Raw genomic sequence first — 18,150 nt, forward strand, 5'->3', positions numbered from 1 at the left:
TTATAATCTAAAGAAAAGATAATAAAAAAACCTATATCAATGTCTGAGACATGAAGTACATAAGCATTTAGTAAATTAGTTGACTGCGTAATTTCTAAAAGTGGCTTATTCACTATTTAGACTCAGTTTCACTATATAAGTATTCCACTTTTTGATGTCAGTCCATTTAGTGGTCTTAATAGAGGGAATTATTTGTAATTTAAATGTACATGACTGATGATTAAATATGAGTGTTTTATATATTAATATTATTTATATCTATAAATTTCCACCTTTTCTGGAGAATACCAGTATAAACAACTCCTCCAGTACAGTAGTAAGTTAGAATTCCTGAGCAATATCTGCCAGTCTTTACCTAAATCAAATTATAGTATATCTTAAACAACATCATGCTGCACCAAAGGGGGTTAATTTAACTTGTCAAATAAAAGAAAAGCCACTGTTTAGGAGCTGAACAGAAGTCCTTCCATCTTAAAATGATAAGACATACAAGCCTTTCCTTCAAATTTCACGGTGGACAAAAGCCCTCCTTTAATATTTTCACATACATCTGTCTAAGGCCATAAGGTAGTACCTTATTAAGAAGGAAAAACTTATGTAATGCACTGAATATTTCAGAATGCGGCTTACTTAGAAAACAATGAGTCAGAGTTTTCTTGTTTTTTTTTAAATATAATGATGACCAATTCATTCTTCCAGGACAGAAAATATTAAACAAAAGTATGTACATCAAAATACATACATGTATACTGTTATATCTTGTTGAGAACTTACCCAGGCATGGCATCAACAAATGACTAACATACTGCCCATTTATAGGCTAATATATATTCTCTCTGTTTGTCTCATCATGTGTATATCTGTCTCTTATATCTGTGTTATACAGCCATCACAAATGGAGGGGCATCTAATGGATCTGTTGGCTTCTTGCAAACCAGGCCACCTAAGACACGCAAAATATTTCATCAATAATCATAAAATATACATCTGGACTGTACTTAATAAATTTGACTTAATTAAAGAATATTTAGCCATAAAATTACATTCAAAATCTATTTTGTATGATTCTTGATGTAACATTTTATGATGTTAATATGCAAGAGTCAACTTATTTATGCAAAATATTACAAATGTTGAGATAACAAAAAGGACATCTTGGTAGAATAACCTATCTTACATTGGAAAGCTATCTTTGTTTACTATAAATCCAACAATTAGTAATGTCATACCATCTACCTGTCCATAAAATTTGCCCTTTAAAGTTTCAAGTGATATAATTCAAGAAATTGGCAGTTTCTTGGGGTAAATAATAAAGTACCAGTACAGAATCAACAGAACAGCTGTCATGTAATTGTACTTCAGATAAATTAGTGCAATATATACACTCACAAATCTGAATATATGATTAAAGATAAAAACAAGTAGCACTTTTAGGAGTTCTGCAAGATTACAGCCTCTGTGCTGCACCAAACAAGAAAGAGCTCTCAGTCATTGAATAAACAAGCCTTAAATATAATCTTACCTATAGCTTTGTTGTATGTTAGTTTGGGGATGTGTGAGATGACCAGCAGAAAGATGAATACTGGAACATGTGGCACTGGTTTTGTTGTGATGTAAATCTAAAATAAAGAATTAAATATGTGGAAGGATATGCATTACATGAAGATAAAATAGCTTTAGAATAGTAAAGGATAATGTGTTGAACTATAAAGGACTATGTTCTTAAATTTCTTTGAAAATCTTGTATCTGTTTATACATTAATTACATTTTACAGTAATTGGGCACCTGGGATTGTCCTCCACCAGTAAAGCTGGAAAGGTGCCATATGACAGTATTCAACAAAACAAACTAAATTTTACAGCAACAAATTTGATTCAATATTATTTAAATAAAACAAAATAATAAAATAGCTTGCATGTAAATATATAAATCATAAATAAAACATCATTTACACTTGATTTTAACAGACTATTCAGAGATATTTCATTGTCTGGTTTGATTTTTAACAAAATATTATGTAAAAATTATTACCAGAAATGCCACATTTTTAAAAACAAAAATGTGAAAAAAACTGATTTGCAATTTTTTCTTCAATGTCAATACTTCTAGTAATGGTTTAGAAATAAATTTCTCTGCTACTGCTACATCTGAATTTAATGACTTCATGTTACATCAAACAAATTAAATGTAAATGCTTCAAGATAAGAATTATAAAGAAATCAATAAATCTCCAAAAGGTAAGCTGAAGAATACCTTCATAAGAGGGTTATGGAAACCTGAAGCTTCAAGATAACCTGTCAGTTCATACATGAGAGGATTCTCTTCTTTAGGATAGGGCTTTGTTGGATCAGCATAGTGAGCCTCTATATCTGTCATCAGGCCACTGGAATTTATAAATAACAAGTTATGAAAAATGAGAAACTTAGCCAAAATACCGATGATATACAGTACTCAACTTGATACTGATCATTCCTGTAAGTTTAAATGAAATTGCACTAGTAGTTTCTAAGGAGAAGACTGGACAAGTTTTGTGATAGACTGACAGAAAATAGAGAAGTGCTTTCTATATGTCGACGCTACTCTGTACCAGGCTGCACAAAAAAATGATATGTTTTTAAACATATGACATAAAATTAAATAATGTAATCTGCAGAAAAGAAAATGAGTGAGGAATAAGTTTTGTTATATGCATTTAATATTAGACAGTTGCTGTAATGACATTCAGCTAATAAAGTCAATTCATTTATTTTTTACTTACTGGGCAGGAACCAGTTTCCGGACAATACCAGTTTCCGGACAAGTATTATAACGGCTTAATTTTGGCTTTTATTTATGACAATCGGTATTATATGTCATGAAGATGCTTAGTTTGATTGTTTGAGAAAATAAACTTCATTCCAAGTTGATACATCATTAAAATTTCGAGGGGGATATCTTACTGTGGTTTAAAACAGCCTTATATCCCTTTGGGCATGTAATTTGTTCTGCGCATGCGCAATATTTTGTTTCTTTCGGGATATAACTGGGTAGCAATTAATGCACAATGTACTTTCATTCGAAGTTCATTAGGGTGTAACCCCCAGAGCTAAATCTGTAACGTATCGGAAAACGTGTTTAGCTAGGTTTACTCCACTTTCGCACTTTGTTGCTGTCGTACACACAAATAATCCGTTTCACTTTTCAGTCATTCGAGACCCATCACGTGATCGATATTTTTCTATCATAAACATTTTTCAGTAAATCAGCTTAATATAAGAAAGGAATCTAATATGTGAGAAGAAATTGATTTGTTATTTAGAATAATTGTCAGTTAAAAACAGATATGAATAGCAAGCTTGATATCTGTCCGGAAACTGGTTCTGCAAGAGTGAACAATTTACACTTTTGATGACCTAATTTAACCCTTTAGTTTGTACATTGCTTACGTCACCAGGCAGTATTAATTGTGTTATCGGACGTAGTTAGAGCTCAGGTTTTTGGTATGTTAGTTTTATTAATGGATGTTTATTATTAATAAAATAAACAATTAAAAAACTCGAATTCTGTCCGGAAACTGGTTCCTGCCCTGTATATTACAAATCATATTGAGAAATTCAAGAAATTTATCAACATAATGAATAAACACACTTAAATATAAATATTAACGGAAAGAGATAAAATGTTACTTAGTTTGTTCACTATCATAAATCGAAATTATAGATAAGAAGCAAAAATAAATACTGAAAGGTAAGTCTGCAAATCATAGAACATAAGTCAGATTTACACACTGCCCTGTCATTACTTACTTGTTGAGTGTTTGTAAAGCACAGGCCAGATTGTTTGAGTCAAATTTACACAATGTGTTCAGTTCATGAGCAATTTGTTTCCTTAACAATTGAACTTGTCCAACCTGTAAAACAAAAAATAAATCTTAAATTGCTGTCAATTTATACTTAGAAGAGCAATCAGTGATTATACATGTTGCCTGATGATAACCAATTGCGTGTCGCAACTATTGTATAGCAGAAGACACAAAAACCAGGCCAAAATGCGGTTTTTAATCAAGGGCCATAAACCAGCCCAAATCATCCAACCCGAAAAATCCTTTCAATATGCCCAACTACTTGAGTTATCGATCAATCCTGTAAAGTTTCACTGAAATTGCATATGTGGTATAAGAGGAATAGTCCAGACAGACTTTAAAAATAAAAATCATTAAATAGCCATAACTCTGACAAACAAGAGGGCCATGATGGCCCTGGGGTCGCTCACCTGTATATAGGCCCCCCCACCCCCGGGCCAATTTTTACCCAAGGGCTTTTATTTGTTTATTTGAACAGACTTGGTAGACACCCATAAGAAGATGTTTCATGCTAAAAATCTAAGTTCTAGCTCATTGGGTTTTTTAAAAGAAGATTTTTAAAGTTTTTACTATACACATATGGTTAAAAACAATGACATCCCCGAGGCAGGGCCAGTTTTGACCCCCGGGCTTTTATTTGAACAAACTTTGTAGATATTTACTTAAAGATGTTTCATGCTTAATATCTAAACTCTAGCTATTTGGGTTTTTTCAAGGAAGATTTTTAAGTTTTTGCTATACACATATAAGGAAAATCAATTAAACCCCCCCCCCCCGGGCGGGGCCAGTTTTGACCCCAGGGCTTTTATTTGAACATACTTGGTAGACACCCATTAGAACCTGTTTCATGCTAAATATCTTAGCTCTTTGAGTTCTTTAAAAGAAGATTTTTAAGTTTTTACTATATGCACATAGGGAAAATCAATGACCCCCTGGGGCCGGGCCAATTTTTGACCCCAGGGGCTTTTTATATTGAACAAACTTGGTAGACACTCATTAGAAGATGTTTCATGCTCAATATCTTAGCTCTAGCTCTTTGGGTTCTTTAAAGAAGACTTTTTAAGTTTTTACTATATGCATATAGGGAAAATCAATGACCCCCCTGGGTGGGGCCAATTTTGACCACAGGGCTTTTAATTTGAACAAACTTGGTAGACACTCACTAGAAGATGTTTCATGCTTAATATCTTAGATCTAGCTCTTTGGGTTCTTTAAAAGAAGACTTTTTTAAGTTTTTACTATATGCATATAGGGAAAATCAATGACCCCCTGGGCGGGGTCAATTTTTGACCCCAGGGCTTTTATTTGAACAAACTTGGTAGACATTCACTAGAAGATGTTTCATGCTTAATATCTAAGCTCTAGCTCTTACGGTTCTTTAAAAGAAGATTTTTTAAGTTTTTACTATATATGCATATAGGGAAAATCAATGACCCCTTGGGGCAGGGCCAATTTTGACCCCAGGGCTTTTATTTGAACAAACTTGGTAGACACTCACTAGAAGATGTTTCATGCCAAATATCTTAGCTCTAGCTCTTTGGGTTCTTTAAAAGAAGATTTTTTAAGTTTTTACTATATGCATATAGGGAAAATCAATGACCGCCTGGGGCGGGGCCAATTTTGACCCCAGGGCTTTTATTTGAACAAACTTGGTAGACACTCACTAGAAGATGTTTCATGCCAAATATCTAAGCTCTAGCTCTTAGGGTTGTTTAAAAGAAGATATTTAAAGATTTTTCTTTCGGTTGCCATGGCAACCAGAGTTCTGCATGGAATTAAATTCTTTGAACAATTTTTAAAGGTGACCACCAAAGGAACATTCCTGTGAAGTTTGGATGAAATTGGCTCAGTGGTTTATGAGGAGATGTCATTTAAAGCAAAAGTTTACGGACGGACGACGGACAGACGGACGGACGCCGGACGAAAAGCGATCACAAAAGCTCACCCTGTCACTTTGTGACAGGTGAGCTAAAAACTATAAACTGGAAAATGCTGATGATATGCACAACTACACTTGGTAATAACCATTGCTGTAAAGTTTGGATGAAATTGCACCAGTGATTTCTCCGAAGTAAAGTTTTGTGACAAACAGACAGGATGGAGAAGTGATCTCTATGTCGCTCTGTATCAGGCAACACAAAAATGCTGTAATATAAAGTCCATGGTACCACTATCTGGTTTTACAAGTACAGTGAGTCACTGGGCAGGCTGTCAAGCAGTTTACCTGTACAAAGACCTTCACTTTCACAAGGAACTGATAAACTTCTGTACATGCCTCAGCAGAGATACAGTGTAAATGACAGTAGAAATATTTCATGATTAATTACAACGAAAGTGATCTGCACTGTCGAGGAATTGAACCCGGGTCCATTGCTGTACAGATTGAGCTATTTGGACGGAACTTTATTTAAGTTCACATGAAAAATTTGCTCCTTATATCCAGTTCGCAACAATACTTACAGTATATGTGACTATATGAAATACTGTCATTAAAATAACCACTAATGTTATGTAATAACCATGCAAACAATGTAAACTTACCTTAAGCATGATTTCAAAGTACTGAGGCCATAATTTCGAAGACTTTGACACATATGCACCATAATATTTCAATGGATTTCCTGAAAAATAAAGTAAATGTGAATAACAAACCTCATAATTTTGGAATAAGTTTATCATTCATGCTATAGACAAACTGTGTCTATGTTAAAGGATTTCCATCATAAATAAAATCATGAAAATAATAAAATTACATAAGAGACATAGATAACAGAGATAGGCTACTTCCTAGCCAGTTAAAATATCACGCGTGCCTGCTAAACTTAAAACTTGTAGCAAGTAAAACTTATTAACCACAAATCAAAATCAGTAAAATAATACTTTTCTGAAAGCTTATGCATTTGTCTATGGCTGCAGGTTAAAATATTTACAGATCCCATTTAAATAAATGTTACATCATTTTTTAAAGAGAACTATTTAATATTATTTGTTACAAAACTTTTCATATGACAAAAAACTGGCTCAGTGGGTATGTTCTGCCATGTTTTTCTAAGTGAAAGGCATGGAAAGTTACCAATATTTTAACATGCAGCCAATGATGAAAGATTTAACTTTCAAATGGTATATAATATTAAAGGATCAAATGTACATCCATTAAGTTTTATTTGCTACAAAATGCCTAATTTTTCACTTTTTGATAGGCATGAGTGATATTTCAATAGAGTATATAGGAGCTGCTTATCTCTGTTATCTATGTCTCTGATTACATCTAATTATAAAAGTCATTTTTAGATGTTTATGTAAATTTAAAATTATAAAGTAACTTTACAATTAACTTTGTATCTTTAATTTTACATAATTTTACTTTAAAATATCATCATTTATGTAATGTAAAGTACAATAACGTCAGCAGCAACTTTGACCTGTCAAACTTACCAACAATACTTTGTACTGGTGTCAATGACTTGCTCAAGTCCTCTAACATGAGTAGCCATAACTTATCCTTAGTTCTAAACACTTGTCTCTCTAACAATCTGTTGAAGTTCTGTAGTTCCTTCACTATCATGAAACACAACAATCTATCTAAACCTGTCAGTCCAAATGTTCCAACAGCTTTCTGTAATACACATATCATGATATATATATAGTTGTTGTTTTTTTGCTATGATATAAACTATGTGGGAAAATAGGACAGCAGGTTGTCATTGCATGATTTCATTAAGACTGAATGCTGATTGCAAAAGCTGTCATAAAACAGAGGAGTTACCAAAGCTATTATCATTAACCTAAAGGATATAAAACAAGCAAATTGATATCCCAGGCCATACAAAATATTTTCTTCCAGTTAAGGGGCTATAACTCTTGAATTACAAGAAACATTTACAGGCCACATTTTCATGTACAGCAAAATATGTGCAATAAACTCATCAAAACTGTATTCCAAACAAATTCCAAGTTGAATAGATTTTTTTAATATTCTGGTCGATTTGACATTGAACTTTTGAACTTGACAAGTTTTACAACTTGATTTACAAGTTTTATAACTGGATAAGTTTTAAAGTCACAAATATCAAGTTGTTTATAAAAATATAAACCAGAGCTCTGATTATTTATCTATATTACAAAGTAATGCAAACCAATATTTCCTGTCTATCCTAAAGGTAAGTATGATAAAAGGTTGAAAAAGTACTGTAAGTTTTGAATACTTAGAGGCTGATGTTTTAGCAGTTTTGCTGCTGTAGTTTGCTGTATATTGTTTCTATCAAATTTTTCAATATAAAACACAAAGTTGACACAAATAAATTAATATTTTCATACCAATCTTTCATAACATATCATATACACCAAGTTTTATATGTGCTGGGTTTACATCATGTACAGTAATAAGTTTAGAAAAGGCAAATAAAAGTTGGGCAAAATCAACCACTATTTTTGGCTGAGCAAAATATGCTGAATAAGACATGTTAAAATCTGTACTAAATTCATACCAAAATATAGCCTACATTAATTTTGTAATAATTACTTTCACCAGTATGTCATGACATATTTTCTTTATCAGCTAACATGTATAAAAAGCTTGAGAATGCTCACACATGTCAAACTTGTAACATTCTCACTCAAAACAATGGCTTATAACTGTAGAATTAAAACATTGCTGTTTTTCCTTTTATTCATTATTCAAGTTTGCGCTAATGCTGGAGAGAAAGAAAGCAAACGTTACATAGAAGATGAGCAACCAGGAAACCTATATGAGCAGAATGGTCATCCAACAACAAATGAAGAGACACTGCTAGACAAAATAATTACAACAATTATGAAGGAACGGGCAATGGAAAAACTGAAAGAGACAATAATGCAAGAAATAAACCAAGAGATAACAAAGTTGAAAGTAACCATTGAAAATCAAAACATTGTAATTGATCAGCTTGCTCAAAAGATGACAGAAAAAGACAAGATAATTGACAAGTTGGACAGCAGATTAAGACTTCATGAAGAATCACATGAAAGAATGACTCAAGGAATTTACAGCATACCTCCAAACCCGATGCCTCAAGAAAGTCCTCAAGAATCAAATCAAAGGATGTTTCAAGAAATTCAGAAAAATTCAAATGAAAAGATGCCACTACAAATTTATAAACACAGCCAAAACGACCAGCCAAATACCAATAGAAATAATGATCTTGAAGATCAGATTGCCACTACAGCCAATACATCAAATGGAATGGTACAAGAAACAAATTCTTTTAATGGAATTCACAGAAGTATCAGTGAAAGGACAATAAGATCACAATCTCCTGGTTCACTGACAAGAGTTGCTTTTTCTGTGTATTTAAGCGAACATGTGGTAAAGGAAACTGACCTTGATAATTTCATTATAAAGTTTGATGGTATTACATTAAATGAAGGCAGCATGTATAACAAGTACACAGGTGTATTCACAACTCCTGTTAGTGGAGTCTATCATTTCAATTTTCATATTTCAGCTGCCTGGGATGGTCTTATATATCCAACTTTGATGAAAAATGGACAAAAAGTGGTCTCCAGCTATCTTAATCCACAGGGATTTACTTTGAATGGCAGCAACTCTGTACTTGTGTATTTAAATACAGGGGATTCTCTGTGGGTACAGATTTTTGCTGATCCACCTACAGGTGTAGAGCTTAAAAGTGAACCTGACATTCGAGCTACAACTTTTTCTGGTTTCTTGCTACATCAATAACAAGCTTAAAGATATACTATGGTTAAATTTGATATTAGAAAATATTGATAATTGCTACACAGTCTCTGTAAATATAAAATAAACATGTTTTGACTTCACACAAAGTAAATATGTTTAAAATTCTACACTCTTTAGATGATCACATATGAATATAAATTGCCTTTAAAAAAGAGACAGTTTTGTTGTTTTTGTTTTTTTTAAAGAAAATACATGTACCAATTTTACTTGACCTGTAATAAAAACTGCAGCTTAACATAAATAGTTCTTTCATTAACTAATTCAAACTAGAACTATCACTAAATGTGATTAATACCCCCCCCCCCAAGACTGCTTCGGAAATGAGGATGTTACTAGTAACAGAATACCTTGTAAAGAATTGAAACAGAGTTATGGTTGTGGGCAATTAAAGATAGTTGTGGTTCTTGTATGTTGCATTTCCTTTCAATGTGGTTGGCCATTGATGAAGTTTTATTGGATTACTCTGCAAGAAGTCCAGATAGACAAGGAAAAGGAACAAAGGGCAATAACTCTATAAATACTGAAGATTGAGTTATGGCTATTGTACACTGCACTTCCTCTCATTGCGCTTGACCATTGTATGAAGTTGTATTGAAAAAATTCCAACTACTAGTTTATAAGTTATGCACTGGACAAAAAAGTAACAGAAGCAATAACTGTAATTAGTCCAAATAGAGTTATTGTTCTTGTGCACTGCACTTCATCTCACTGCCCTTGACCATTGTATAAAGTTTCATTGAATTCCAACTATTAATTTTCAAGTTATGCACTGGACAATAAAAAGTAACAAAGGGCAAAAACTTTTAAATTAGTCAAAAAAGAGTTATGCTATCTGTGCACTGCACTTCCTCTCAATATACTTGACCATAGTATGAAAAAGTTTTGAATTCCAACTAGTAGTTATCAAGTTATGCTCTGGACAAGGAAAAGTAACAAAGGCAGTAACTCTGTAATTAGTCAAAATGGAGTTATGGTTCTTGTGCACTGTACTTCCTCTTATTGTGCTTGACCATTGTATGAAGTTGTTTTAAATTCCAACCAGTATGTTTTAAGTTATGCTCCAGACAAGGAAAAGTATCAAAGGGCAATAACTCTGTAATTTGTCAAAATGGAGTTATAATTCTTGTGCACTGCATTTCCTCTTAATGTGCTTGACGACTGCATGAAGTTGTATTGAATTCCAACCAGTACTTTTCAAGTTATGCTCCAGACAAGGAAAAGTAACAAAGGGCAATAACTCTGTCATTAGTCAAGATGGAGTTATGGTTCTCATGCACTGCACTTCCTCTCAATGTGCTTGACCATTGTATGAAGTTATATTGAATTCCAACAAGTAGTCTTCTAGTTATGCTCCGGACAAAAAAAAGCAATCGAAAAGTAACAAAGGGCAATAACTCTGTAATTAGTCAAAATGGAGTTATGGTTCTTGTGCATGGCACTTCCCCTTATTGTGCTTGGCCATTGTAAGAAGTTGTTTAGAATTCCAACCAGTAGTTTTCAAGTTATGCTCCAGACAAGGAAAAGTAACAAAAGGCAGTAACTCTGTAATTAGTCAAAATGGAGTTATGGTTCTTGTGTTACTGCACTTTCTCTCAATGTGCTTGACCATTGTATGAAGTTATATTGAATTCCAACATTTAGTATTCAAGTTAGAGTCCGGACAAAAGAAAGCAATGGAAAAATAACAAAGGGCAATAAGTCTGTAATTACTTTAGATAGAGTAACGGTACTTGTGCACTGCACTTCCCCCTATTGTGCTTGACAATTGTATGAAGTTGTTTCGAGTTTCAACAAGTAGTTTTCAAGTTATGCTCCGGACAAGGAAAAGTAACAAAGGGCAATAACTCTGTAATTAGTCAAGATGGAGTTATGGTTCTTGTGCCCTGCACTTCCTCTCAATGTGCTTGACCATTGTATGAAGTTATATTGAATTCCAACCATTAGTCTTCAAGTTATGTTCCGGACAAGGAAAATGCAACGGACCGCTGGACCGACCGACTGACCAACCGACCGACCACCGGGTGACTCCTATATACCCCCCCAAACTTTGTTTTTGGGGGTATAATTACATATATTCAGTTTGAACTGCATAGATTTCAATAAATTGAAATATTTTACTCAATGTTTAGCATAGTATATGTTGATCAATATCAACTTTGCCAGATGTAATCAAACATTATTATGTTAGAATGTTTGTAGAGATATGCTGCATTAACAATACCAACATGTTGTCAAACTAAAACCAGAGGGCCATGATGGCCTTGAAATTGCTCACCTGTATAATAGGCCAATTTTAAACCAGGGGCTTTTATTTGAACAAACTTGGTAGTCACCCATTAGAACATGTTTCATGATAAATATCTAAGCTCTAGCTCTTTGTGGTTTTTGAAAGAAGATTTTTTAAGTATTTACTATATACATAAAGGGGAAAACAATGACCCCCTGGGACGGGGCCAATTTTTACCCCAGGGCTTTTATTTGAACAAACTTGGTAAACACCTACTAGAAGATGTTTCATGCTTAATATCTAATCTCTAGCTATTTTTTTTTTTTTTAAAAGAAGATTTTTTAACTTTTTACTATATACAAATAAGGAAAATCAATGACCCCCTGATGTGGCCAATTTTTACTCCAGGGCTTTTATTTGAACAAACTTGGTAGACACCCACTAGTTCCATGCTTAATCTAAGCTCTAGCTATTTGGATTTTTTAAAAGAAGATTTTTTTAAGTTTTTATAATATTCAAATAAGGAAAATCAATGACCCCACGGGGCAGGGCCAATTTTGACCCCAGGGCATTTATTTGAACAAACTTGGTAGACATTGACTAGATGATATTTCATGCCAAATACTTAAGCTTTAGCTCTTTTGGTTTTCAAAAAGAAGATATTTTAAGTTTTTTCTTTAGGTTGCCATGGCAACCAGAGTTCTGCTTGTAATTAAATTCTTTGAACAATTTTTAAAGTTGACTACCAAAGGAACATTCCTGTGAAGTTTGGATGAAATTGGCTTAGTGGTTTATGAGAAGATGTCGTTTAAAGTAAAAGTTTATGGCCGGACAGACGCCAGACGGACGCCAGACGAAAAGCGATCACAAAAACTCACAATATCACTTTGTGACAGGTGAGCTAATAATAATATAAATGTTTCACATGGTTTTGTTACTAGCCACTTAGTATTGTCCATTTTGGTGTTTATTTCTACATAAGCATGAATTCCAAAACAAAAATATTCATTACCATAAAGCTGAACCAAAGGGATTCAGTACCTGTTTATTTACTATCTAAAACTCAAAATTCATATATCTAAGTTTCTATAATACAAGTTGATAATCAGAACTTTTTTACTAAAAGGGTTTCTGAAAGTAAGTGTAATGAATCACAATACAAACTGGAATAATTGCAGACTAGGTTTACACTTATCTTCTCATGATAATGTCCAACACAATGACTTTTATTTCTGCTTAGTAGAAGCTTGATGGAAGACAAAAATAGTGTTACTCAAGAACAAAATAAACGGCCATAAGAAGAAAATAAGTTGCACTGAATAAACTATTAAATATACCAATGATAAGAACTAAAATCTAATCATGACTTTAGATCAGCTGTAAGACAAAGTAAGAAAATAATATTTAACAAAACAAGATATGTTTGTAAAACATGTATGCCCCCTATCAGCAGCCAATTAGTCATGTGATAAGGTTATTATGCATGACTTCTGACCCAGTGATCAAACAATTAATAAGGGTTATAAAGTATCTACTGGTCATGACCTTGACCTTTGACCCCTTGACCCAAAACTCAATAGGGTCATCTGCTGGTCACGACCAATCATCATACAAAGTTTGAAGTTCCTAGGCCTAGGCGTTTTAAGTAAATTGATCAGAAACCGTTTTTTACCTACAAGGTCAATGTGACCTTGACCTTTGACCCCTTGACCCCAAAATCAATAGGGGTCCTCTGCTGGTCATGACCAATCACCATGCCAAGTTTGAAGTTTCTAGGCCGAAGCGTTCTTTAGTTATTGATCAGAAACCGTTTTTACTTACAAGGTCATTGTGACCTTGACCTTTGACCCCTTGATCCCAAAATCAATAGGAGTAATCTGCTGGTCATGACAAATCACCATACCAAGTTTGAAGTTCCTAGGCCTAAGCGTTCTTGAGTTATTGATCAGAAACCGTTTTATACTTAAAAGGTCAATGTGACCTTGACCTTTGACCCCTTCACCTAAAAACTCAATAGGGGTCATCTGCTGGTCATGACCAATCATCACACAAAGTTTGAAGTTCCTAGGCCTAAGCGTTTTTAGTTAATTGATCGGAAACCGTTTTTACCTACAAGGTCAATGTGACCTTGACCTTTGACCCCTTGACCCCAAATCAATAGGTCATCTGCTGGTCATGACCAATCACCATACCAAGTTTGAAGTTCCTAGGCATAAGGGTTCTTAAGTTATTGATCGGAAAGCATTTTTACCTACAAGGTCAATGTGGCCTTGCCCTTTAACCCTTAACCCCAAAATCAATAGGGGTCATCTGCTGCTCATGACCAATCACCATACCAAGTTTGAATTCCTAGGCCTAAGGGTTCTTTAGTTATTGATCGGAAACCGTTTTTACCTAAGAGGTCAATGTGACCTTGACCTTTGACCCCTAGACCCCAAAATCAATAGGGGTCATCTACTGATCATGACCAATCACCATCTCAAGTTTGAAGTCCCTAGGCCTAAGGGTTCTTTCATTATTGATCGGAAACCGTTTTTACCTACAAGGTCAATGTGACCTTGACCTTTGACCCCTTAACGCAAAAATCAATAGGGGTCATCTGATTGGTCATAACCAATCACCATACCAAGTTTGAAGTTCCTAGGCCTAAGGGTTCTTTTGTTATTGATCAGAAACCGTTTTTAATTAAAAGGTCGATGTGACTTTGACCCCTTGACCCCAAAATCTATACGGGTCATCTACTGATCATGACCAATCACCATACCAAGTTTGAAGTTCCTAGGCTTTAAGGTTCTTTAGTTATTGATCGGAAACCGTTTTTACCTACAAGGTCAATGTGACCTTGACCTTTGACCCCTTGACCCCAAAATCAATAGGGGTCATCTACTGATCATGACCAATCACCATACCAAGTTTGAAGTTCCTAGGCCTTAAGGTTCTTTAGTTATTGATCAGAAACCGTTTTTGCTTTTAAGGTCAATGTGACCTTGACCTTTGACCCCTTGACCCCAAAATCAATAGGGGTCATCTACTGGTCATGACTAATCACCATACCAAGTTTGAAGTTCCTAGGCCTAAGGTTCTTTAGTTATTGATCAGAAACTGTTTTTGCTTTCAAGGTCAATGTGACCTTGACCTTTGACCCCTTGACCCCAAAATCAATAGGGGTCATCTACTGGTCATGACCAATCACCATACCAAGTTTGAAGTTCCTAGGCCTTAAGGTTCTTTTGTTATTGATCGGAAACCGTTTTTGCTTTCAAGGTCAATGTGACCTTGACCTTTGACCCCTTGACTCCAAAATCAATAGGGGTCATCTACTGGTCATGACCAATCACCATACCAAGTTTGAAGTTCCTAGGCCTTAAGGTTCTTTAGTTATTGATCGGAAACCGTTTATGCTTTCAAGGTCAATGTGACCTTGACCTTTGACCCCTTGACTCCAAAATCAATAGGGGTCATCTACTGGTCATGACCAATCACCATACCAAGTTTGAAGTTCCTAGGCCTTAAGGTTCTTTAGTTATTGATCGGAAACCGTTTTTGCTTTCAAGGTCAATATGACCTTGACCTTTGATCCCTTGACCCCAAAATCAATAGGGGTCATCTACTGGTCATGACCAATCACCATACCAAGTTTGAAGTTCCTAGGCCTTAAGGTTCTTTAGTTATTGATCGGAAACCGTTTTTGCTTTCAAGGTCAATGTGACCTTGACCTTTGACCCCTTGACCCCAAAATCAATAGGGGTCATCTACTGGTCATGACCAATCACCATACCAAGTTTGAAGTTCCTAGGCCTAAGGGTTCTTTAGTTATCACTCGGAAACCATTTGGTCTACGGACCGACGGACCGACGGACCGACAAGTGCAAAGCAATATACCCCCTTTTTTTCAAAATGGGGGCATAAAAATATTACAATGCTATGAAACCAAGTTTTCAACAAGAGTCATCACAAATGGGAGTCACACTCTTGACTTTTAATACTTTGTTTGAATACATTTAAACAAATACAATAAAAGTTTGGTCCAAAATGTTGTTTTGTCCAAGTACAATGTATGAACCAAATCATTTAACAAATAACAAATTGACCACCTTGAACTTGACCTAAGGAGGCCCATATAAGCTTGCTATATTTCAATATAAAACACAAGTTGACACAAATAAATAAATAATTTCATACCAATCTTTCATAACATAAATAAATTATCATATACACCAAGTTTTATATGTGCTGGGTTTACATCATGTACAGTAATAAGTTTAGAAAAGGCAAATAAAAGTTGGGCAAAATCAACCACTATTTTTGGCTGAGCAAAATATGCTGAATAAGACATGTTAAAATCTGTACTAAATTCATACCAAAAGATAGCCTACATTAATTTTGTAATAATTACTTTCACCACCATGTCACGGCATGTTTTCTTTATCAGCTAACATGTATACAAAAGCTTGAGAATGCTCACACATGTCAAACTTGTAACTTTTTCACTCAAAACAATGGCTTACAACTTTAGAATTAAAACATTGCTGTTTTTCCTTTTATTCATTATTCATGCCTGTGCTAATGATGGAAAAAAAATAAGCAAACGTTACATAGAAGATGAGCAACTAGGAAACCTATATGAGCAGAATGGTCTTCCAACAGCAAATGAAGAGACACTGCTAGACAAAGTAATTACAACAATTATGAAGGAACGGGCAATGGAAAAACTGAAAGAGACAATAATGCAAGAAATAACCCAACAGATAACAAACTTGAAAGCGACCATTGAAAATCAAAACATTGTAATTGATCAACTTGTTCAAAAGATGACAGAAAAAGACAAGATAATTGACAACTTGGACAGCAGATTAAGACTTCATGAAGAATCACATGAAAGAATGACTCAAGGAACTTACAGCATACTACAAAACCAGATGCCCCAAGAAAGTCCTCAAGAATCAAATAAAAGGATGTCTCCGGAAATTCAGAAAAATTCAAATGAAAAGATGCCTCTAAAAAGTCATGAAGACAGCCACAATGACCAGTCAAATACCAATAGAAATGAAGATCTTAAAGACTGGACTGCCATTACAAACAATACAACAAATGGAATGGTACCAGAAACAAATTATTTTAATGGCATCCACAGAAGTATCAGTGAACAGACAAGAAGGTCACCATTGCATGGTTCATCAACATTGGTTGCTTTTTCAGTGTATCTAAGTGAACATATCAAGACTGGAACATACCTTGATAAATTTGTTATAAAGTTTGATGGTATCATATTAAATGAAGGCAGTATCTACAATAACTATACAGGGATATTTACAGCTCCTGTTAGTGGTATCTACCATTTCAGTTTTCACTGTACAGGTGCTTGGTCTGGTCTTTTATACCCAACTCTGATGAAAAATGATGAAAGAGTGGTTTCAAGTATTATCAATCCACATGACTTTACAATCAGTGGTAGCAATTCTGCACTTATGCCTTTAAAAGAAGGGGACACATTGTGGATAGAGACATTTGCTAGTCCACCTGTAGGTGTAGGTATAGAGACATTTCCCCAATTTAAAACTGTAACTTTTTCTGGTTTCCTGCTTTATCAAAACTGAACATAGGGCAATAACTCCAAAATAAGGCAAGGCTTAACAGATATGCTATGTAAACAATACCAACTTGTTGTTAAACTTGAATAAATATATACATTTTTCACATGTTTGTGTTACTTTGCGGCAATATTGTTCATTATTGTGATTATTACTACATAAGTATCAATTCCAAAACAAACAAAAGCCTGTTGAAACAGGTGATGCTCCCCAAATAGGTATTGGACACAGAAAAGATTACCTTAGTGGTTTCAGAGTTATGACCCGGACAAAGTGCAATAATTCTAAACTTAGGCAAGGCAGAGTTACTGTTCTTTGCACTGCAGTTCTACTCAATGAGATCTATCTACCAACTTAGTTTCTTGTTGATACTCTTGTAGTTTCATAGTAATGTCCCGCACAAAGTTCAAAGTGGAAAATTGAACAAAGGGCAATAACTGAAAAATTAGGCAAGGCAAAGTCAGGGGTTTTCACTGCTCATCTACCCAATGAGATCTATCTACCTACAAAGTTTCATGTTTATATCTCTAATAGTGTCAGATTTATGTCCCTGACAAAGTTCAAAGTGTAAAAATGAATAAAGGGCAATAACTGCAAAACTAGGAAAGGCAAAGCTATGGTTCTTTTACATTGAACATCTACCCAATGAGATCTATTGTCTTGTGTCTTGTTCATATCTATTATACTTTAGAGCTATGTCCTGGACAATGTTCAAAGTTTATAAATGAACAAAGGGCAATAACTCCAAAATTA

At 34.4% G+C, this 18,150-nt stretch overlaps 3 protein-coding genes across 3 annotated transcripts in view; 2 read left to right on the top strand and 1 right to left on the bottom strand.

Moving 5' to 3' along the window:
- Positions 1 to 878: 878 nt before the first annotated feature.
- Positions 879 to 18,150, bottom strand: part of LOC132713032 (WASH complex subunit 5-like) — a 33,636-nt gene continuing 16,364 nt past the window's right edge. The window contains exons 21-26 of the mRNA XM_060695472.1: positions 7,278 to 7,458; positions 6,384 to 6,463; positions 3,787 to 3,890; positions 2,255 to 2,384; positions 1,523 to 1,619; positions 879 to 943 (exon numbers count right to left, since the gene is read on the bottom strand). Coding sequence (XP_060551455.1) covers positions 879 to 943; positions 1,523 to 1,619; positions 2,255 to 2,384; positions 3,787 to 3,890; positions 6,384 to 6,463; positions 7,278 to 7,458 — 657 coding nt within the window. The remainder of the gene's footprint in view (positions 944 to 1,522; positions 1,620 to 2,254; positions 2,385 to 3,786; positions 3,891 to 6,383; positions 6,464 to 7,277; positions 7,459 to 18,150) is intronic.
- LOC132713047 (uncharacterized) lies at positions 7,721 to 9,792 on the top strand. The gene has a single exon (XM_060695495.1). The coding sequence runs from the start codon at positions 8,380 to 8,382 to the stop codon at positions 9,559 to 9,561; it is 1,182 nt and encodes a 393-aa protein (XP_060551478.1). The 5' UTR covers positions 7,721 to 8,379; the 3' UTR covers positions 9,562 to 9,792.
- Positions 16,258 to 17,501, top strand: LOC132713049 (uncharacterized). The gene has a single exon (XM_060695496.1). It carries the CDS (start codon positions 16,264 to 16,266, stop codon positions 17,401 to 17,403), a length of 1,140 nt encoding a protein of 379 aa, XP_060551479.1. The 5' UTR covers positions 16,258 to 16,263; the 3' UTR covers positions 17,404 to 17,501.

This window comes from Ruditapes philippinarum, unplaced genomic scaffold (assembly GCF_026571515.1).
Source record: "Ruditapes philippinarum isolate M1 unplaced genomic scaffold, ASM2657151v2 ctg248_1_1_1_1, whole genome shotgun sequence".
NCBI classification, from domain to species: Eukaryota; Metazoa; Mollusca; class Bivalvia; order Venerida; family Veneridae; genus Ruditapes; species Ruditapes philippinarum.

Coding starts and splice junctions, on each gene's coding strand:
- LOC132713047 (XM_060695495.1), top strand. CDS start 8,380: ATGACATATTTTCTTTATCAGCTAACATGTATAAAAAGCTTGAGAATG.
- LOC132713049 (XM_060695496.1), top strand. CDS start 16,264: ATGCTCACACATGTCAAACTTGTAACTTTTTCACTCAAAACAATGGCT.